At 36.2% G+C, this 24,596-nt stretch overlaps 1 protein-coding gene across 6 annotated transcripts in view; it reads right to left on the reverse strand.

Moving 5' to 3' along the window:
- The window catches only part of dclk1a (doublecortin-like kinase 1a), a 349,384-nt gene that overhangs the window by 32,539 nt on the left and 292,249 nt on the right, over positions 1 to 24,596 (reverse strand). For 2 of the 6 annotated variants that reach the window (XM_043692071.2, XM_087988274.1), the window contains exons 14-18: positions 22,399 to 22,495; positions 17,777 to 17,857; positions 15,675 to 15,728; positions 13,517 to 13,630; positions 2,404 to 2,477 (exon numbers count right to left, since the gene is read on the reverse strand). In XM_043692071.2, coding sequence (XP_043548006.1) covers positions 2,404 to 2,477; positions 13,517 to 13,630; positions 15,675 to 15,728; positions 17,777 to 17,857; positions 22,399 to 22,495 — 420 coding nt within the window. The remainder of the gene's footprint in view (positions 1 to 2,403; positions 2,478 to 13,516; positions 13,631 to 15,674; positions 15,729 to 17,776; positions 17,858 to 22,398; positions 22,496 to 24,596) is intronic. The other 4 variants (XM_043692073.2, XM_087988275.1, XM_043692070.2 and 1 more) reach the window with 3 other exon arrangements.

A 24,596-nucleotide genomic window follows, 5' to 3' on the forward strand; every position in this document is an offset into this window, starting at 1 on the left:
AAATAAAGGGTGACTTGGTGTCAGGATTCTGGCCTCTGTGCAGTTATTTCAGAAAATAGCTATTGCATTAATCCATAAACAGAACTGACCAAAAAAAAATTTGAACAAATGACTTGAGAATTGAAGTGATTTCATTTCAGTGATTCATGGTTGTAAAGAGCTTTGTGACATCCTTAGGATGCAATTAGGTACTAAACAAATGCATATTCTTTCTTTCATAAGTTCTTTGTATGTATGTGACTGAATATATGCCCATACACAAAGAAAATGTTTCTGCTGCCTCCAAACATCAGAACTAATGGCAGGATTGCAAGCACATACTGATGATATGGGTACGCCAATCATCTTTCGATGTAGACTGTTGTCACCCACTTTTAGACTGTGGAGAATACTGCTATAAATAATACTGATTCTAAACATTGATGGTATCTATAAGAACTGTTATTATTTTGTATCCAGCCTGCAAGCATAAAATTCCATTCTAAATAGGAATTCATACCCTCTAGAATAACAGGACCTCTACAGTTAGGTCAACAAATACTTAACATTCAACCTTTACACTCAAATAAGATATGTATGGCAGTAAAACACAAGATGCTATTGTGAATGTGACAAGTGGCATTGACTGTGAACAATACAGAAGATGAAAAAGCAGTCTATATTAAAGTATAAATTTACCACAATGTACAATATTTACACTTACTGGGAGTAATTTGCACTGTTATTCAGTACTGGTAAAAAAAACACTAATCTGGATTTTGTGGTTTTAAAAATGGTGAAACTGTCAATAATTGTTTATTGTTTTAACTCTGAAAAACTGATTGCAGCTTCTGGCTTCTACACTTCCACAATTAAATACCGATATAAAGAAGTTGCTGACAATGATTTCGCATTCCTCCAGAGGATCTGTTACGTTCTTGCAGATTGAAACAAATGGAAATTACTGATTTGATGTGAACTTCAACTTTTTTCTGCTATTAAGTGTTATTATAAAAACATTTTTTAAGATTACGCCTTGTCAAACAAAGTGAAATTTTTTTTTCAACAGTGTATACCATATCGAAATTACTTAACAACCTCTTTTGCTGAGAAAAACAGATTTTATATTTGTGGAATGGTTTATTTTTTAATGATTAGTTTCTTGCGGCTGCACTGCTACTGAAGCAGAAGATGGTGCTTTTCTAAGTTGAATCAATTCCCAACCAAGCAAGTAAGTGGAGTATCAAACGTGAACCAATTTTTCAATTTTGAACAAAAGGTGAGAGACATCGAAAGAAACTGTGCTCAACCTGATTTGTATGAGATTTCCTGGATATTACTGTACAATCCTGAAATCAATTCTGGAAGAGTCACAGTCTACATCAGTCCTCTCTACCAGATGGTTGAGAGTAAATGGATCTGTGACAGATCCAATTCTAAACTGGAAGACATGAGTTTGGAAAAATACTGTACAGTCTAAAAGAAAGAAAAACCAAAATATAAAATTATTCATATTTAAAATAGAGTACAAGCCAATTATCAAATGGGATGTTCTACAAGCCAATAATGCAAGCCAGCTGGCTAAGACTGTGCCAGGATTGGCAATGAAAATAAGAGCCAAGTCTCCGGCTCAGTTGTTCACATTAAAAACCTAATTAGGATGTAGGGAGATGGATACACAAAAGGGCAAAGCTAAGACAGAAGCTATATAACAGGGAAAGTTATGCTTGACGTAATATGAGGATTTAGTTTTCTACCAATTCAAAAAGGAATATGAGAAGTGGAGCAGATTAACAAATGTAAATGTTTCAAAAGTGGGGAAAAAAACACCCTACTGGAGTATCTGACTGATTAAGTTCTTATTTGATCTACACAAATCATTCTTGGGCATGAAACTAGTTTATCACCAATCAGCAGCATGATATGCACCATGGCTGATTTTCTATTCGCTTGGCTTTAGTGCAAAAGAAAATAGGACACCATGTAAATTAGGTGGCCAATTCACTATCTGGCTGTTTTTCATCACCTGGCAAGGATCAGTTTCAACCCCTGCCCATCCCACCCTTCAACATACATCCACTTCCAGTACATGCAAAATACTGCAATAAGAACAGGCCGTCTCTTTTAACCTGATTACGGCTGTATTACTTTTCAGGTCCACATGTAAAATGATGAAAATTTAAGTTAAACATATATAAATTTGAATGGGTATAAGCTTGCAATGTCAGCGTGACTCATGGGTGGAAAATAAAATGAGTGGTTTGGTGTTTGTACATTGAAATGAGACTGATAAAGCAGCATATGGACTTGATAAATCAAAGGCACAGTTTTAGTTGCATAAACTGACAGCTGAAGTAAGGTTAATGGAGACTGCCAGCACGTTGTCATGGAAACACTGACTGTTGGCACTGCACCATTTCATACCTTATCCAATACATTCCTGGTTGCTGGTAGTAGTCCAATGACTCTGATCGGTTGATGGAAAACCCCTGGTCCAGCTGAGCAGAGAGAAATCGGCAACTCAGTGGATTGCCATTGTGTCCCCATACCCACCAGACCCATGACGAGACCAGCCTGCTACTTACTCATACAGGGCTACAGACATTAGTCTGGTAACATTTTACCAATTTCAAATTTACAAATATCGTCAAATTGCAGGTTTGGGAAAGTCTCGATGCTGCATTACTTAATTATAAATAACATGCAAATCTCACATAATATATAGTCTCTATAATGCTGTAACAAGCTGCAGTTTTAATTCTTAAAATAATTACAACCAGAGTCAATTACAACATAGCAGATTGATTTAGCAAATTTTATAATTCACACCATTTAAATTTGATTCATTTGATTCCATGGATCTATCACTTTGGTTCCATTTAATTTAGAATAATCTATGTACAGGAAATGATAGGGATTTTAAACAATTCAATAGTGTTCACAGTTTGATATGCAACAATATGCTGTCTGATTATTTTTTATACAGCTGCTTGTACCAAAATACTGTTCCAGGTTTAACAATACTTCTATGCACGGTTATCTTATTTTTCTAATTATATTTCTGCATTATATATTTCTTCTGCTTTTTAATCATTCCTTAATATCTTTTCTGTTATGATCATTAACCATCCTTTTCAAAATTGGCGACATGGAATACAATGAACTAGTGCTTGAAGGGTTAAGGTACTGGTACCAAGTACAAGCCACTCATTGTTAGCACAACAGTGGGCCTCTCACTTCCTAACTGCTGACCGTGGCTTTGAGGTTCCAGAGCTATTTGTCACTCTAACTCACTTGCTACACTTGGGTTTTACAATAAGAGTTCAAATATCAATGCTAAGGCAAAGAACATTGCCTTTGCTGTAATGACTTTTTATTTAAGAGGGAATGCAAGAGATGACTGGACATAATTGTCTCATATCAGCATTTCTCTTAATGGCTAAATATCCAGAACCTACAGCCTGGGATGTGTCACGCAATCAGTTTAAGAGTCTGTGGTTCATTGAGCATGAGGATGTGAAAAACACAGGTATAAAAACCATTTATAAATGCTGGCTCTGCCACTACATATTTCAAATTATATTAAGGATTGCACACAGTTTGGTTATAACATCTAGCATTGATTTTAAAATACTGAATGAAATCTTAAATTATTTAAACATTTTATACATTAAAAACTGATGGAACTTTAATTAGTCTTAGGTCTAATACTTTATTAAAATTGCACACGTAACATGTAGGTTTTTAATTTATAAATTAGGTTATAATATGTCATATTTTATTTTGGAAAACATCTGAAGTCTATTATTTATTCAGAAATATTTATTTGCTGTAATATTACACACAAGTTTTTTTTTCACAAAGCAAAATTTTTTTTCTCTATTTGGACCTTTAAAGCCGAAATGCAGAATTAGCTAGTATTATTGTCAATTTTAAAATATGGGTTAATAAAACAGCAGATCAAGTTTTAGAATCAGTCAGGTCAGTTCTGAATAAAATTAGGTCTTACTTCATATCACTGTTAATATCTTTAAAATAGATGTTTCGTATGGCATTTATTTATTTTTTTCTAACAGATGGTGCCAGTTCAGTTGCAAGTGGTCATCTTGAAAATCATGATACCATATGACTACACCATATGACCAAAAAACCTTTTTTTGTTTGGCTGTCTGTTTATTCCAAGCTAAAAATACCAGTTTAAACTGCAACAGTTTCTGTTTAAATTGACCTTACAAGGAAAGGCATTTTCTGACCATAAATATAAAGCTTTTCTACATAAAATATTGTCCAATTTGTGTTGTGGTGCTTTGGCACATCTTACACATTACCAAAACAACGTTTTTTTTATTCTGAGAAACTGCCCTCAAGCTATATCCACGCTCTTCATTTGATCATATCCATTGCTTTTAACAGATGGAAGCCATTTCCTCTTACCCACAGATGCCATCTGGTGGTTGTTTAATTTGTGCAATTTTTTTGTAACTTTCTTTAAATGGCATGAAAGAATGTAACAGTTAAGTCTCCAGTAATTAGTTAATTCTCATTTCTCTTCTGTATGTTATTTAAGGATTACCACTTTTAAAATAATTAATCGGTGGCATGGTGACTAAGTGGTTCGCACTGCTGCTTCACAGTGCCAGGGACCTGGGTTCAATTCCAGATTTGGGTGACTGTTTGTGTGGAGCTTGCAAATTCTCACTGTTTCTGCTGGTGCTCTGGTTTCTTCCCACAATCTGAAGATGTGCAGATCAGGTGGACTGGCAATGCTATTTTGCTGTTAGTGTGCAGACTAAGTGAATTAGTCATGGGAGATGTAGGATTATGGGGATAGAGTGGGATGCCCTTCAGAGGATTGGTGCAGATGTGATGGGTTGAATGGTCTCCTTCTGCCCTGTAGGGATACTATTAATCAACTTGTTAGTTATACAAATGTTTTGGATGTGACTATAGGAGGTGTGGTTAGTACGTTTGCAAATGATGGGCTACTTCAGAGTGCAATGAGATCTTGATCAGATGGCCCAGAGAGTGGTAGATGAAGTTTAATTTAAATGAATGTGAGGTGCTGTATTTTGGTAGGCCAAATCAGGGCAGAACCTATACACTTATTGGTAGGGCCCTACGGAGTATTGCCAAACAAAGACCGTGGAGTGCAGGTGCATAGTTCCTTGAAAGTGGAGTTGCAGGTAGACAAAGTAGTGGAGAAGGCGTTTGGTATGCTTGTTTTTATTGGTCACTGCATTGAGTATAGGAGCTAGGAGGTCATGTTGTGGCTGTAAAGGACATTGGTTAGGCCACTTTTGGAACACTGTCTTCAATTCTGGTCTCCCTACTAAAGAAAGGATATTAAGAAACTTGAAAGGGTTCAGAAAAGATTTACAAGGATGTTGCCAGGGTCAGACGGTTTGAGCTATAAGCTGAAAAGGCTAGGGCTAATTTTCCTGGAGCATTGGAGGCTGAGGGGTGACCTTATCAAAGTTCATAAAATCATGAGGGGCATGGATAGGGTGAACAGTCAAGGTCTTCTTCCCATGCTGGGGGAATCTAAAATGAAAGGGCATAGGTTTGAGGTGAGACGGGAAAGATTTAAAGGGACCTAAGGGGCAACTTTTTCACGTGTGATGCATGAATGGAATGAGTTGCCAGATTAAGTAGTAGAGGCTGGTACAATTACAGCATTTAAAAGGCATCCGGATGGGTATATGAATAGGAAGGATTTAGAGGGATATGGAGCATTTACTGGTAAATAGGACTAGATTAATTTAGGATACCTGGTCAGTGTGGACTGGTTGGACCTAGGGGTGTGTTTCCATGTTGTACATCCCTATGACTCTACAATGACTCTTCCAAATTTAATAAGTAAAGCTTAAAAATGTTTTACAAGGTAAATTGAACAATTGCATTGGAAAGCTTAGTGAATATTGTACTATCACTGTACCTACTTTGTAGGATATGTTAATATAAAACATTAATTTCCAGCTATTGTTGACAGTTATTTCAATAAATTATTTACAAAAGGTTAACAAGTTTGATTTACTAATAGAATTAGTAATAATTCTAATAGAAATTAATTTAACTGAGAAATCGCACTAGTTCTCAAACTTGTAAGATTACAATACAATAGCAATGTTTTTGGTGACCTCATTCCTGCTAAGCTAATTGATGCTAATGTTAATTTTGCAAGGATTTTATTTACTACTTTCTGTTCAGGGTGGACGTAGAAAAGAAACCTATCTACAGTGTATTTCTTTGCTTCAACAAGTATCAATAACTTAAGTTACTGTAATATCCCTTACAATATTATGACCATTATTGCATCTCATAGGCCAGACTTATGAATCTATGATTAATAGTGAATATTAAAATATATGAAAGTCATTTGAATAAGGTCATCCCTCAGTCTCTGACACTCTAGGAACATTAGCCCAAGCCTATTCAGCTTATAGCTCAAACCCTCTGCAGAACTTTGTAAAAATTAATTATAATTTAAGAAAATATAATTTAGGTAAAAGAGGTTACATTAGCTTAGAAGTTCCAGAAGGCATGTACGTGAGGAAACAACTCCTCACCACCAGGCATATCCTGTTAGAAACCTTAGCCATTTTGTGCCTGACCCCAAAAGAAATGACTGGCCTCACAGGATATGTTAGAGGTTAGAGGTTATTCTCAACTCATAGAACATGTCAAAGAGTTGAACAAAGAAGACATATCTGATTGAAGTCCTGTGGTGACTCTGGGGTCAAAAGCAAAACCAGTGCAGAAATGTAGTTTCTAATATGTAAATTATTTCAAGAGCAAAACATGAAACTGAAATAGCCTATTTCCATTAAAAGTCAATCCCTCTGACAGATACAACTAATTCTGTACTATGCAGTGTCTAATCCTCTCATTAGATGCAGAGGGGAAGGTCTTTTTTAAAAATAAATTTCTTAGATGTGAAAGTTGTCATTAACGTGCATTTAAAGTGGACTTTGTGAGATTAAAAGAAACAGCTTTTGAAAAATATGTAAAAATAGGAGCACAAATGAACAGGAAAGGGTTAACACTGGCAGCTTACATACAATATCCTGTAATTGACTGTTACCGATCCTAGTACTTAATAGAACATAATTTGTAAAATGGACAGAAAATCAATTACTTTGAATTTTTAACCAAATCTATAGTGAACAGCCTAAGTTAAAACTTACTCCTCTTGCTTGCCATCAGATGTACTATAACCTACTACCAGACATTTGATGAACCATTGAAATAGGAAACTGTGCAACTTCTGTCAGAAGTCCCTGGACAATGCTTAAAATATTCATGTTTTTCCTCACCACATTTTACATCTCAACAGCACTGTCACATGACCATCATAGAAAAGCTCAGCTTTGTCCTCATTTGACATTGACACGCACTGACATCTCCAGCAGGGATTACAGGAGGAATTTGGCCATTTTGTTCTACATCCTAGGTCAAGGGCAGAGGCCCCTGCTGTCATCCTAGATTACTGAATCTAGGACTAACTAAGTAGCAAATCTGGGAGCATACAACAGGACGCACTTACTCAGCCATTAGAAAATTCTGACATTATTTAGTTTACAAAGCTTGCAGTATTGTATTAGGGATGGAATTTATTTAATTTAGCAACCCGCTTTACTAGCAAGTTCTCCCTACATTTCTATTGCAAGTAATTTAAAATTGCAATAACGATGTAGAATCATATTTTTACGGGAACATTAACAAATAATGAAAAAATTTTCATAATATCAAAAATAATTTTTCATGCTCGATCAAGAAATACCTTGAGAATGCAATACAACTATCATTGTTCTAATCTTTCTATCTTTTCTGTCCATTTAATTTTCATCTCTCCAACATTCACATCATTGTCTAAGCTACTGGTTACTGTTTCCAGGTTTGTGCAAACAAGAGGTCTGGTTATTTTACTGATTAGATTTTCTTTTTCCCACTGTGGCTAAGAATGTTACACTCATTCCATCCAACTGATAGACTGCATTGAAAAACTATTGTGCAACACATATCTTGAATGAGATATTATGCAGTAAATATCCAAACACATTGGTTAAAGAGCAACTTTTGTTATGTCAACAAAAGCAAAATGCTGCAGTAGCTGCGATGAACCAAACAAACCTTCTGGAAATGCACAGCAATTGAACTGTAGAGCAATTCCAGTATTTTCGATTATTGTTTGAATCATTAAAGAACACAAGAAATTGGAGCATAAGTGGACCATATGGCCTTTGAGCCTGCTCCAGCATTCAACACAATTATGGCTATCCTAGACTTCAACTCCACTTGCTTACTTTCTCCCAAATCCCTTGGATTCCCTGAGGAATGCATATTCTGTCCATCTCTATCTTAGACATATCCAATGATGAAGCACCTTAAACTTTATGGGTTAGAGAATTACAATGATTCATAACCTGTTCAGGTAAGTAATTTCTCTCATCTCAGCCTAAATGATCAGTTCCTTTTGCTTAGACTGTGTCCCCATGTTTCAGAATCCCTGACCAGCGGAATCAATCTCTCAATATCTATCCTATCAAATTTCTTCAAGAATATTGGATGCTTCAATAAAGTAAACACTCATTCTTATAAACTCCAGATGATATAGATCTAACTTACTCGACCTCTCATCATAGGACAACCCTGTCATTCCAGGAACCAATTTAATGAATTGATACTGTACCACCTTCAATGCAGGTATAGTCATGGAACAGTCCAATTTTTATACATATTAATCAACCACCATGTTATAAGTACGATATCCCAAATGATTATTTAACGCCTATTAGGAGTTTCGTTGTACCTTACATATTTATATTTTGCTGAGAAGACAGAAAATTGGATTATATTTGGGATTAGATAATGCCAACATATGCAATAATGAAATGATATTAAAAAACAGTAATAAAACTCATGACAATAACCCACTGTTTTACACTTGCTACAAAAGATCAAAATCCTTCATTATTACATGTGTTCTTTGGAGCTTTGTTTGGGGGATGATATTCTACATTTCAATTTATTAATAATTTAACTACTGTGGTGACTGAATAATTCGAATTCCATTTTTATAATATGGATTTACAGGATTTTCACAAATGCTTTGGGAATTGCACTCTGCTATTTTGCTGTGCAAGTCTTAAATTAGTGAACTTTCCTATAATCAAACTGTAGTAACACAGGGTAGATTAGAGTTTCTAAAACAGACTTAATTGTAGCATTTTTTTTTACAGTCTCTGTCAGATTAACTATTTTATTTATGACAGCTACAAATAAATCAGCAAACAATTAAAGAATGAAAAAACTGACTACAAAGCAATGTAAATATAATTATGAATACAGATCACTTTTAACCAAGGTTAAATAGGCTATTTTTGGTTGAAGGAATTTGATGAAATGTAAATTTAATTAACAGTCTTTGGCAAAGCTTTTAATAAATGAGTGTCAAATGGAAGCCACTTTAATCAAATACATCAAATTCTTGATGTTTCTAGTTTGGTGATTTAATCCCTTGCTTTCAGTTCATCTACTAACCCTGTCAAAAAAAGAAAGCTATGTTGCTACAGCAATCTCTACATGGAAAATGATGCAACAACAATACTTCTCTTTATAGAATAGCAATTTTCAAACAATATTTTGTGTAGGAAAACAAAATATTTGTTAGCAACAACGTTTAACCTAGAAAGGCCTAAAGTAGAATTAAGTAGCTTTGAAAAATCCATTTGGTCGTAAAATGGAAATAAATTTATGGCTATGGTTAACTATTCCAATCAACACCACAAAACTTCATGCAAAATTAATTAGCAGACTGTCAAATGCAAAGAAAGCCTTACTAATATAGATCACCTTCAATGGCCTCAGGGCAACCTAAAATACTTTACAGATTATTAATTATTTTTGAAAAGTAGTCACTGTTGTATTGTAGGTAAAAGTAGTAGCCCATTATGCACAGCAAGCTTCTACAACCAAAAATAAAACAAAGACTGGATCATCTGTGTGTTAAATAGTTGTGCTCATGTGAATTACCGAAAATTCTATTTTTCTTTTTGCGAATAATTTACTTTTCTATAGCACCTTTCACATCCTCAAGATATCCCAAATAGATTCAGTGCCTACGGATTAGTATTAAAGTATAGATAAACTGTTGTTACGTAAGTTCAGCAAACAATGTAAACATATAATCAAGACCAATGGACAGCTATATAACAGATGGCCCCTTAATTAATTTTCCAACGAGTTTTTATACTCCTGATGACCCATTATACTAGAGCAATGATGCTGTAAATTATTGAGTCTTGCTATCATTTAAGCTCTTCTATTCCTATGCACTGGGTATTGCAAAGCTGTGCAACAGATTTGCGTGCCTACGGTAATTGTTTTTAATCATTCATAGGGTATGGGGCAACATTCGCTGGGCCAACATTTATTGCCCGTCCCAGTTAGTCTTAAGAAGGTGGTGGTAAGCTGTCTTCATGAACCATTGCAGTCAATTTCCTATAGGTAAGCCCACAGTGCTGTTAGAGAGGGAGTTGCTTTTATTAAACCTGTAATTGTCTATTTGAAAGTTTTCCAAACATACTTATGCAAGAAGCACATTGTAAGAAGAGGTTAGAACTTAACTATAGATAAGAACGGGAACACTGTGGGAATGAGGTTGATGCGTTAAAATAATTAAATAGCAAGAAAAAGTTGGAAAGCTGAAAATCTGAAATAAACACAAAATGCTGGAAATATAAGCTAGGCCCATTGATTCTAACGCATCCGATCTAAAACATTAACATACTATTTTCCTTTCAGATCCTATGTAGCACCAGCATTTTCTGTTTGTACTTTAGTATTGGAACAACATTTTGGAGGGGTATCATAAAAGGATCTCAGCCTTCTTGCTAAAAATAAGTGAACAGCAAAAGAAAATTATTAAATATTTTTCTTATTTTGTCTCACTTCTTGTATTTATGAACTAACAAGTTACAACAAAATAATTTTTAAAGCAAAAAGCGCACTTGATCTTTCATATCCTGCTGGCATTCACATATTACTTACATGGTATACTGTTTAGTTAATATACTGAAGTACAAAGAGCAAATCTGCTGGCCAGGAATTACCTATTGTGATGGTCATTTCGCCTACATACATAGGTGAATTGTACACATGCTATGGTGCAACAGTAAATTATTTATGAATGAAAACCAATTTTGTTTTTTTTTATTTTTCATACTTGTTTATATTTTGGATTGAGTTATAATAATTGTTCAGAAAGCCTCTCATTATTTAGATTACGAGGGTTTGATGTTCAAATAAAGCTGAAAATGTTAATAGAAGCATTATGGTACCATAGTGAATAATTTCAATGAGTTATTCAGAACATTTAAAATGGATGCAGAAGTTGTCTATTAGCTCTTCAAGCTCTGTTGTTCAATACGTTTGTGGCTGATCTTTTACCTCAATTTCACCTTCATGTCCTATTTGCATATCTCCTTGGTGTCAAAAAACCTATCAACCTTTGCCTTCAGTATACCAACAACTAAGCTTTCACAGCTTCTTAGGATACAAAATTCCCAGATTAATAATTCGTTGAATGAAGTAGATTCTCCTCAGCTCAGTCTTATATAGCCGGTCCCTTATTTTAAGACTGCATGTTCTAGAGTCCTCAGCTAAAGGAATCACTTTCTCAGCATCTACACTGTCAATTCCTTTAAGAATCAATATGCTTCAATTAGCTCACTTCTTATTGTTTTAATGTCAAGGCTCCTCCAGAAGCTTGATCATGTAAGACAAAACCACCATCCCAGGAACCAGTTTCTTAAATCTTTATTACAGTCCCTCTAGCACAAATATATCCTTCTTTAGGCAAAAAGACCAAAGCTACACACAATGCAAGTGTGGTCTCATTACTATAATTGTAATAAGATTTCTTTAGTCTTAGATTGTAATCTTTTACCTGCAGATTAATTTTCTGTGATTCATGTACAAGGTCACTCATTCCTCAATCCTCAAATGTGAAAACATTTCTCAGTCTCTCACCATTCAAACTGCATGTCTTTAAAATAGTTTTGTACCAAAGCAGATAATTTCACACACATTGTATTCCATTTGCCATGTACTTGCTGACTCCTCAACCTGTCTACAATCCTCTGCAGCTTTTTTGCATCTTCCTTGCCACTAGCTGTTTCATATAACCTTATGTTGGCAGCAAAACTGTACATGTTACACCCAATCCCCTCATCTAAGTCTTTAATATAAAGTAAATAGCTGAGCCCCAAGTATGATTCTTGTCATACTCTGTTAGTTAAACTTTGCCAGCTTAAAAATATCTCCTTTATTCATATTTTTCCTAAATTTACGCATGCTAAGGTATAAATATTTTACAACAGAATCATAGTTTTACATGCATTTTCACAATTTTTGTTCTATTTTTATCTAAAAATCATGACAATTTATAAAGGGATGGAGAACAAAAATAGCGTAGCTAATTTTTATCTAGTCTTATTTCTGTTATTTTTCAGTGTATGCATATACTAGCCTGGAAGATTTTGCTGATATCAGAAAAGCACACCTTGCAACATTACCGATGATCCTTCAAGGGCATATTATTGAAACAATCCAAATTTATACTACTTATTTATATTCCTGCCAGATTTAAAATCTCCTGTTATATATACATTTTATATACACAGATGGGATCTTGAATGGCACAAATACTTTATTGCTATTGACAAACAAGTTCCAACAACATGAATGTCTTCATTGGTTTTTCAGTCTAGTTATTATTTCTGAGATGGAATTAGACTACGCTGGGCCACTAGTTCACAGACTATGCTATTTGATGCCATGAAAATGTGCAGCAAAGTAAAATGAGGTCAGCAGAAAGTTATTCTGCATATTAAAATGAAGTTTTTTTTTAAAAAGGAAGTTTTGTAATTGCAACCTTTCCAACTCATGATCTATCAGTATGAATGGATATTAAATATGCGGAGTACAACATGATATGATGACAGAACCATTTATCATCAAGACTGCACTAAGCCAGTCCTTTTTAGGTCTGTCTCATCCTTGTGTAGATTTTTGCACCACATCATCTTTCTCCCTTGCACTACAGGATTCTTATCAAGGCTAATCATGAAAAGTTGTTCCATTCAATAAGTACCCTGCAAAAAATGTCTGAGCATTTATATTTTAGGTCTAAATATATAAATTTCACTAATGTTGTTGAATTTACAGTATCCATTTTGTTTTGCTGACAGAAACTATATGAAAATCAGTGTTTTCTGTTTATCCCTCTTTGCAGAGATTTCAGTTTTTAAAACAAAATAAACAGCAGAACATTTACAGTTCCCATGGATTCCACTGCATTATGATGTTTATTTTTATTTTGAAGGGTGGTTAGATAGGCTAAGAAAAATATAGGTACTTTATCAAGGAACTGAGAAAGAAAAACAATGTTTCTTTGAATTTTAACCATGTCAGTTACAAAATGAATACTGTCATTTCCAGGATATAATGTCAATGATTAATAATTATTGATGCTTACTGCTATCACAGACACTCCAGCTGAAGTATTGCTCGGTTTGGGGCCTGTGTTAAAATGTTTCTGCAACTTTCCAGCCACCGATAGTTGATACTCATTCTCTGGCAACCCATCATCCTACAGGAAAAGGGATAAAAAGGTAAAAGTAAGGCAAGTTATGATATGAAAAGTATTTTTCAAACAATTTTTCCACCTCTCTGAAAATTACAAGCTGGCATGATGCTGAAATAGGAGTAATGGGATTTATATACTTTATGTTTGTCAGAGAGTCATAGAGGCATACAGCATGGAAACAGACCCTTCAGTCCAACTCGTCCATCCCGACCAGATATCCTAAATAAATCTAGTCCCATTTGCCAGCACTTGGCCCATATCCCTCTAAACCCTTCCTAATCACATACCAATTCAGATGCCTTTTAAATGCTGTAATTGTACCAGCCTCCACAACTTCCTCTGGCAGCTCAGTCCATACATGCATGCCATCTGCATGAAAAAGTTTCCCCTTAGGTCCCTTTTAAAACTTTCCCGTCTCACCTTAAATGTATGCCGTCCAGGAAAAAGGTTTTGTCTATTTACCCTATCCAAGCCCCTCATGACTTTACAAACTTCTATAAGATCATCCCTCAGCCTCCAACGCTCCAGGGAAATTAGCCCCAGTCTATTTTGCCTCTCCCTACAACTCAAACCCTCCAACCCTCGCAACATCCTTGTCTTTTCTGAACCCTTTCAAGTTTCACAACATCCTTCCTTTCGCAGGGAGACCAGAATTGCATGCAGTATTCCAATCATGGCCTAACCAATGTCCTGTACAGCTGCAATGTGATCTCCCAACTCCTATTCTCAATGCACTGGCCAATAAAGGAAAGCATATCAAATGCCTTCTGTCAATGAAGAATTTAGCAGGTTCCCCTATCAGGTACTCCAGGTCAGATGTACCATGGATACCTGAAGACTAAAGTACTCTAATATCCCATAAAATACCAAAACTGAACATTTAAACCCTTTACTTAAACAGTGTAACATTTCTACTTCTCACTTTGGTCACCTTGAAGTCAACCAGTGCTAAAATATGCATTACGTCCTGTGAAGGTGAGAATTTTCAACCAGAGGATCAGTTGAAATAGGACTGCTCAAATTAATAAATTCCTGATGAAGGGCTTTTGCCTGAAACGTCGTTTCTCCTGCTCCTCGGATGCTGCCCAACTTGCTGTGTTTTTCCAGCACCACACTCTCGACTCTAATCTCCAGCATCTGCAGTCCTCACTTTCGCCTGGCTCAAATTAATGTTACCCTTGGAACGATAAGTGTAGCCTTTGGTTTCAGTTATTTGCAATGCAGCCACATCTAGATCCAAGATGAAAAGGGGAACTTTAGCACTTTCTTTTGCCTTCAAACTGCAATTTTTAATGTTTTAACTCACTGGATAACTAACTGATTTGCTGTTTTTAAATATGTTCTTATTTGTTTTTCCAGCAATAATTATATTGGTTACAACATGCCTTGGCTGGAAGGTTCATTCCTTCCATTAGCATTGTTGATTTTGATTTGGAAACAGTCATTGTTTCTTCTTAGATTTGATCATGATATTTTTCAGGGCAGAGGTGAACTATCAATGATAAACTGAACTGGACCAGCTGCATAAATACAGTACCTAGAATAGGTCTGAGGCTGAGAATTCTGTAGCGAGTAACTCACCTCCCAACTCCCCAAATCCAACTTCTGCAAGGCAATAGTCAATGAAATACTTGCCTTGATGAGCACAGATTCAACAACACCCATGAAGTTTGACAAAAACAGGGTGGCACGGTGGCTCAGTGGTTAGCACTACTACCTCACAGAGCCAGCGACCCGGGTTTGATTCCTGCCTCGGGTGATTGTCTATGTGGAGTCTGTGCGGGTTTGCTCCGGTTTCCTCCCACAATCCAAAGATGTATTAGTCAGGAGAATTGGCAATGCTAAATTGCCCATAGTGTTAGGTGCATGAGTCAGGGGTAATGTGTCTTGGTGGGTTACTCTTCAGAGGGTCGGTATGGACTTGTTGGACTGAAGGGCCTGTAGGGAATCTAATAATAAAAAAAACCTACTTGATTGGTACCCCATCTACTATCTTTAATGTTTACTTTCTCCATCATTAAGCCACAATAGCAGAAGTGTACTTCACCTTGAGGATGCAATACAGCAGTTCACCAAGGCTTCCTCCAGTGCATCTCCCATACTATGAAGAACAAACAAGATAAGCACGTAGGAATGCCACTGCCTGGAAGTTCCTCTCCGAGTTACACACAATCCTGATTTTGAACCATGTTATGAATCTTTCAATGTCACTGGCTCAAAGTCATGAAACCCCCTCCATACAATACTATGGGAGTACCTACTTCATATGAACTTCAATTCAAGAAGATGGCTCAATAAGACCATCTTAAAGTGAAGTAAGGGATGGGAACTAAGTGATGGTCCTATCAGCAACATTCACATGTAAATGAATGAAAAAATATCTAATTAAAGAGATGCTATGTAAATCGAAGCAACGATGTAATGCTATGAATCAGCACTGAATATATGCAATAAAATTAGAAGCATTCGATATAATGATCTATGAGCAACAACTTGCATTCGTAAAAGAATTTGAAATGAAAGATCCCAAGATACCAGGGATGGAAGAAAGAAAATCTTGCACTTATATAGCATGAGACATCTCAAATATTTATAGTCAATGAAATACTTTTGAAGTGTGGTCACTGTTGTACTGTAGGAAATGTGTTGGCAACTTGCTCACAGCAAATTCCTACAGGTAGGAATGTGATGATGACGAGATCATTTGTTTTTTGTCATGTTGGTTGAAAGATAGATATGGATCAGGACACCAGGAGTAACTTCCCTGTTCTTCTACAGAAAGGATGCCATGGGATCTTTCACATCTACTCTAGTCAGCAGGTTTAATGAAATGTAACATTTCAACTGAAAAATGGCACCTCCACAATGCAACATTTCATGAGCGCATACAAATGCATCAGCATAATGTTTACGCTCAAGCCCTGAAGAGAGGCTTGGACCTGGAACTTTGTCTAGTGCTACTAAAAGAGTTATGGCTGACACACTAAAATGCAGTTTAAGTACTCTGTGAATAGTCTACTGTGGGAAAAGGAACTAATTATGATTTGAGTAGTACTGGAATATATGCAAAGTTCTTAAAAAGTGTCTCATAAATAGAAAGGCACAAAATAATATTTACAAAAAGTGATCTTCCCAGACTGTTAACTTCAAATCGACAGTCAATCATAGCTGTTTGCTCTGTTTCCTGGTGTATGGGAATAGTCTTTAACTATTCAAAAGCAACTGGTCCATTTATTTGTATTATTCTCTGATTTTACATGGAGTTTTAGTCTCTTAAAATCTTAAACATTATAGAAAGACAGTAACAAAGTAACAGTAGTAGACCATTTAGCCCCTCAACTCTTTCCACCATTTAAAGAGATCATGTCTGATCGTTGGCCTAACACTTCAACCTATATCCCTTAATACCTTTGTTTAACAAAAAAAAACTATCTAATTGCAAATTTTCCTGAACAAATTGTACATTTTAAAATAGCAAACCAGTCAAGATTATTTTTAAAAATGCCTTTTTAAAAAGTTGGCACAGTGGAAATAATCACACTTATTTTGTGTCTCTCCTGTGAAAACCCTTCCAATTAAAAAAAAATCCATCTGCTGTAAAATGTTATATTTGGTAAAATAGATTTAAAGTAAAACAGTATGCTTGTTAACATGCCAGGATGCTCCTTTTAGTATGAACATTCTGATCAACTACTATTATACATTTCTGTCCACCAATAGAGTTGCTCAATTTGCCAGAAATGCCATTTTCCATTATGTATTTAATTGGATATTTTGTGATAGTACCATAATAATAACAGACATGTTTACTACTGTGTGTATAAACATGCATTAAGGTGTGGAAACACAACTGTAATTCCAGCATTGTCTACCAGCTGCATTTGAAAGAATATAAATTCAAGCTATCACCAATATGTTATTGCTTCACTTTACATCTGCAGTATTTCTGGGAGACAATGCTGAACACAATAGCTTAGCCATATATCCATTATCACAGATGATCTGAAAAAATGTGTTAAACCAATTATAGAGATGAAAGAATTGTACAGACCAAGAAGAAACCTAAAAATAAAATTAAGCATTCTGCCAAAGTCATCAGTAATATGTCCCAGAGATCTGAAGTACGAGCACGCATTAAATAAGACTTACATTCACCCAAGGGTGATCCAACAACTGCTGTGCAGAATATCGCTGTTCTATATCAACCTGTAGCATCATAGTGATGAGCTCCTATAAAATAAAAGGAATAATTATTTGAATACAAGAGTAGAGTTGAAGGATATTTATTCAATTAGACCAAAAAGGGAAACATTTAGAAAATGATTATTTGCTGTTTATGCACAACTGTAGACTAATCCAAAATTCACACTGTTGTAATTAGATAAATAAATATGGATTTTTAAAAACTTTTCAGGTGAATGACCTAATATTAGCTACTCTACTGACCACACTATTTAGTAATTCTTTGAGCACACTGTGCTAATTGCCAGAACTAATTGCCAACTCTTACTAATTTTTCAGTTGTGTTGTAGTGTAGGGAAGCATGCTCAATGATCCTTTAATAAATATGACTTTACTTTTTAGTAGATATATAACTTAACATGTGAAAACTTCTCAGTTCTTAATCTATCCCCTTTTCAACTATGTTTATCAATATGGTTAAAATAGTATGGCATGTGGCAGACATTTTAGAAAGTATCATGTAAACAGTGTAGAAAGGTCATGACATTTTCCAAGCTTTCTCATATAAATCTAACAGTAACTTCAATCTCTACTTGTTAGTGAATCTATTCTTCCATTATTCAAAACTTTTGGTTACTTTAGGGTCTCTAGTTCTCCCAATCAATGCATTCAAGTTTGGTGAAATTTTAAGCTTTTGCTCCCCAGAAATTTTAATTGTTAATATTTCCCCAGCAATTCTGGAGAACAGTCAATTATTTTATAGATGATTATAGATCGTGGCTTAAAATCTAAGCTATTCTACATATGTTCGACATTTATTGCCCATTCTGAATTGCCCTGGTTAAGGTGATCTTCAGCTGACTTCTGAACTGTTTCAGACCATGGGATTTAGGATTTTTACCAGCAACTGTAAAGGAATAGCAACATAGGTCCAAGTGAAGGTGTGTGGCTTGGCAGAGAAACATGCAAATGGTTACATGACTATGCAGCTGCTGCCCTGACCTCTGGGGCAATAAAGGTCACAGGTTTAGAAGGTGGTATTGGAGATGATTTGGTGAGTTACTGCACTGTATCTTGTAGATGGTACACACTACTTTCACAATGCGCCAGTGGTAAAGAAAATGGCTGTTGAAAGTCGTGGCTGGGATGGCAAACAAATGTACTTTGTTCTGAATAGGGTTATTGAGCTACACCTATCCCACAAGTGGATATTATTCCATCACACTCCTGTTTTGTGCCTTATAGATGGCGGGCAAGCTTTGGGGAATTAGGAACTGGCAGAATAACCTGTTCTTCTTGCCACAGTGTTAATATTGCTGGTCAGTTCCATTTCTGGTCAACGATAATCCCAGGATGTTAATACTGGGGCAATTAAGCAATGGAAGGTGTTACAGGGAAAGTAGACATCAGGAATGTTGGATCAGCCATTATCCTATATTAATGGTGCAGCATGCTCGATGGATAAAATGGGCTATTCATGTTCCTACTTCTTTTGGTCATATGATCTTAATTTTATTGAACATCAAGAAAATATAATCACTATCTAGCATCTGCATGGCGAGTGTTAATTGTTATTTATCAGCCCAAGATTGAATGGTCTCAAGGGCTATGAGCAAGTTGAGGACCCTGTGATAGGCAGTCAGCATCACTGAGAGAACTGGGCAAGGTGAAGACCCTGTAATAGTCAGTCAGCATCACTGAGAGAAGTGGGTGAAATGAGGGTCCTGTCACATTTATTTGGGATCTGATTTGAAGGTGGTGGGAATATTCTACTGTGCTTTTTGTATTCTGAAAAAATGAAGGCCAAATTCCCTCCAAACTTTGCCACCGTCTTAGATGTATCATCTATCTGGCAAAATAATCAAGCCACCATACAACCCTAATACTTTAGAATTTAATATTTCTAATTTTAATTTAAAATGATGCAGCAATCATTAGTAAGATATTACTTTGTGTGACTTTAAGTTAATTGAAATGTTTATCTGGCTCTCTTGACTACATCTAATTATGATATAATACATTTCGCTGAGTCAATGAAAAATTCTTTTATCCTGTTTACCATGACATGAAATATCATTCCAAATGCACTCATTTGAACTAGCCAAAATTGATATAATTACAAATGGCAGAATATTATACTAATTGCAGCTGCAGCCATTGTGGTGCAGTTGCATCCTGTCCTTCATTACATACAAACATTCCAGACATCAATAAATAAATTGAGTCAGGCCAAAGGGAAGTCTAGAATTTGTATCAAGGTAAATAAGCTTAACTAAATTAATTATTGATTTATGGTCCCATCAGTGTCATCTCAGTCATGGGATCAGTAATCATCTATGATAGCATTGAGACAGTCATATTATCCACACACTCTCCTAATTTTCTGCACCTACTTAAATCAATGAATTTTACATCGAATTATTTCACCATTTTAAAGTATTGCAGTATAATAGCAAAGTTCTGTGTAAGGAGAAAAGTAAAATTCTTTCAGAATAATAATCACTTGAAACGCAGTAACATTAGGACCTTCAAGCTGTAGAGTGAAAGTCCCCTTTAGCAGTTTTCAAAAGAAATCATATTTCTAATTTTATACTTTATCAACAACTGCACTACTATCTCTGTGTGCTGAGTGCAAAGGGAAGTCATATTCATATTACCAGCCTGCAGCATTGTAACAATGAGAAGAACAGTAATTTCTACAGATGTATTCAAATATTTTCTTGATTGGAATTGATAGTGACACAAGAACAGCCCAATGAAGATTTGCAAACCAATTATTCCATCTGCCTGCATGCAGAGACACCTGGCCTCCTGCAGCAGATTTGCTGAGGTTGTAATTCCGCTGAGTGGTATATTTACTCTGCACCTTATCATTCAGCAACATTCTGTCTGTGTCCAAATAAAGTACTTCCATGCATCGCCCAGTGTCAGAGCGCTCTCATTTAGTAGAAAGGAACACAATTAGATTGTGTAAGCCTGTGCCTTCAAGGGATTTTAAGAGTGCTATTGTACAAGAGAATCCAAAAATGTGGAATCAAAATCGTTCCATTCATAAACCACACTTGTAATAATTAATCTTTTAATGCAATGAACAATTAAACTTCTATGACATTTACTGTCCAGTTCTATCCAAGCATCAAAGGTAAAGCATATGGCTGACATTTAGAGGGAGCCATGTTTACCCCCCATCTCCAAAGTCCCAACTAAATGATCAGTGGTGAGCCCTGATGGCTGCCTTGCAGCAATTTAACTGCACTCTTGAATGTTCCTTGTACTGCACACGATCATTAACTTAACAATCATCATCAATCAGGTTCAAACCTAACATTCCTATGCCCCACCACACCCTCATATACTTAGCATTGCTGCAAGCCTCACACCCACATCACAGCTTGCACACACTGCCTGGTAATGAACCATGACCGCCACACCAAAACAAAATGTACAAACCCATTTTCACTTCCCTCTCTCTGTCAGTGCAAGATGACATGCAACCAGAGGCAGTAGAAGCTAATCAGAGAGAGAGAGAGAGGTATGCCTTTTGTCCCAAGTCCTGTAGTGTAGACTATGCTGTCTATTATTGGGATGCTAATCACTGAGGATATGGCCACGGGAGGGACTGAAATCATTGACAGTGTCATCACTCCTAATTCTCCTCCTTATATCACACACATTTCTTATTTTACAAGCTGCTTATGGGTGAAAGAATGCATCTCCTACTTTTGCCCCTCTTTATCCTACAAACTTGCCCTTTTTGCTTTTTGTCCTTTCAGAGATTCAAGTAGGTAGGCTAGAGGGCAATAGATAAACACCAAGAAGCATATGATCGTGAAGTCACACTATGGGTGGAATGATGTGGATGATGGCAAGAAGGTTGGAAAAATCAAGTAAAAAGTCCAGTGGGGAGCTTCTTTATGTCAAGAGCAATAGGGTGACATAACGGCTCAGTAACTGTGGATCCCATAGTCCAAAGATGTGCAGTTTATCTGGATTGGCCATGGTGAACTGCCCTAGAGTGTCAAGGGATAAGCAGCCTGGGTGGATTAGCCATGGGAAATGCAGGGTTACAGAGATAATGGGGGGGGGGGGGGGGGGGGGGGGGGTCTAGATGGGATAATCTTTGAAGGACTGTGCAGACTCCACTGTGGATTGAAACTAGAGCACCCATAGGAAACTCATGCAGACACTGGGAGAACGTGCAAATTCCATGCAGACAGCCACTGCCAGGTAGAATAGAATCCTAGTCCCTGTGAGGCAGCAATGCTAACCATTGAGCCACCATTGATTGATGATCTCTTTAGATACCAATCCTCTAACACTTGGTTTTGAAATTATACCTTAGGAGTCAAATAGTCACGCTAACCATATTTCCAATAGCCATTCACTGTGTGCACACTAATTTCATCACCAATATAACTTACCTGAAAAGTACAAGCAGACAAAGATGTGTTTTGGACCCTAGGTTTCCCCATAAATCTATGTTTCAAACAACAGGTGCTATCGATCTCAGTAAGGTACCATAAATCATTTAACTTGCATGCATGCCCTTCACCTTAATGGATTTCTGGCTAATATTGGCAGATACTCACTTTTGCAGAGTCAGAAATATTATCCCAATATGGTGATGGGAATTCCTGATGCCCCATCAGTATCTGGTCAAATAGAACATCTTGGTCATTGCTGTGCCTGTCAATAAGAAAATTTTGCATTTTAGTTACTGACACCTCTTCCTAATCTTTGTGAAATACATTATGCAATTTTGTAATAAAATAGATAAAAGTATGCTTGTAACCACAATGGAATACTTATATGTGGTTTGGCGGATGAAAAATGTGCTTAGTTTCCCACCTGGAAAGCCAGGGTAACCTGCCTGCCGAGTTGGGAGTGTGGAGAAGCCTCCAAATGCCCCAATTTGGAAGCAATTAGACACATGAATGGGAAGCTAGAGGATCATGACCCCGAAGCGCTCAGCTTTGGGATGCAAGTGTGGGCCTGCTACTGGCCTACAAACTTGCCCTGTCTTACCTATAGGCTCTTAATCTGATTGGCTCACCATCAGATGGGTTCTCTCAACAGCGGAGGTGACATGTTAGTCACCACCTTACACCCAACCCCCTACACTGGTTGCAAAAAGGGGAAAATAGTGTCTTATCTGTTGGAATACTTTTACAATCCTAGCTGTTGCCATGGTAATATGGTAAGTGTAGCATTTCTTAATTATGAGTAAAATGAGTTGCCAGAATTGTTATAATAACTCTCATGTCTGAAAACAGTTTTTGAAGCAAAGGAAAATGGACACCATATGAAAGAGAAAATTGCTCAGAAGGAATGAAGAGGTAGGTAGCCAAAAACATAGTTCAACTAAAAGATGTTAGGGGACATTTGATAGAAAGAGAGAGCATTTTGAAGATTGTGTAAGGGCTTTCTAAAGGACAGAAGTAGCTAGTTATAACAGTGGTTACAGATAGCAGAGTGAAGTGAAGGCAAATTTGTATCTGAGAGTGGAGGGTATGCCAGAAGTTCTGAGCCTCCTGAGGAGATGACCAAATAGAATGCGTCAAAGTCAGTTCAGACTTAAAGATGTTGGCAAAAATCTTGAAAGTAATTTCTTTGTTCATGAGAGGCTTAATGAAGTTTGGGAAAAATATAGGTGAAGATCTAGAAGTTATGTTGTTGATAAGGGCATGGCTAAAATATTCTGAAGTTTATAGTGGGCAGAGATGGGTAAAGCTCAAAGACTCTGTTGGAGAAAGCAAGGTGTAATGTAATTTGGCAACAATTCATGAGAGGTAATGTTCCATTGATGCTGTCTTTAGTCACCTGTTATAAATACAAGAAAACATAGGTCAAGACAGCCCATTTCAAACTGGAGTCTAGTTTCCATACATGAAAGGGAAGATTCAGTGAAATCTTTGGAATAGAGTACTATTAGAGGGCATTGAAAGTAAGTTTATGAGGACACCGAGAGATCTATTTAAATATTCCAAATATATTTTGGATGTATTCTGCGTCAGTTGATCTGATGAGAAATTGCAATATTAGTGCTTTATGTTTTGCAACATAAAGAAAGTGAATCTGGATTTGAATATTTAACTTTGAAAATTACTTTTATCTCTATTGATAACAGCTCTGGCTCTCTTTGGTGCAGCCATGAAACAGAACACAAAGGTATTTGAGCAGCCACTCTTCTTCAGTCAATCACTTCTTTAATTCATAACATATTTTGCTGCCAGGATTTAAACATGTTTTTCTCGGCTAGAGAAAGTTTCTGAATTTTTTTCTTAAAAACAGCTGAGTTAAATTTTTAAGATTCATGTTAACAATTTTTTAAACATAAGATACAAAATTATATAAAAAGTATTGTATTCAGAAAGAATTTGATTGATCTAAATGCCACTGCTGCCTCAGTGCATTATTACACATGATGGAATAATCAAAAAGACCATGAAAGCTCTCTGGTTTGATCCCTGATTTGTGATGAGTTAGCTGATCTCAGCTGGGGTGGTAGTAGGTTCTGCTATTGAAGTCAATGATCCCATGCTAAAGAGGATAGTTACGTAGAGAGATTTTCAGTGACCTGGAAACTGTGCATGTCGCTTGATTGGGTTAAAATGCAATGTCTATGTAATTTAAAGGGCGCCTACTGTCTAGGTTCACATAAAGTTAGCTGGTTATCATGAAATACTCAATTACAGTTTGAACCTTTAAAGAGAGGAGAAAATACTATACAATCCTGTTGTACAACTGATAGACAGTCAAAGGTGGTGCTTTTAGGAATAAAAAGAGT

Source organism: Chiloscyllium plagiosum, unplaced genomic scaffold (genome assembly GCF_037043375.1).
Source record: "Chiloscyllium plagiosum isolate Xiang-an unplaced genomic scaffold, Cpla_swu_hap1 HiC_scaffold_6, whole genome shotgun sequence".
Lineage (NCBI taxonomy): Eukaryota > Metazoa > Chordata > Chondrichthyes > Orectolobiformes > Hemiscylliidae > Chiloscyllium > Chiloscyllium plagiosum.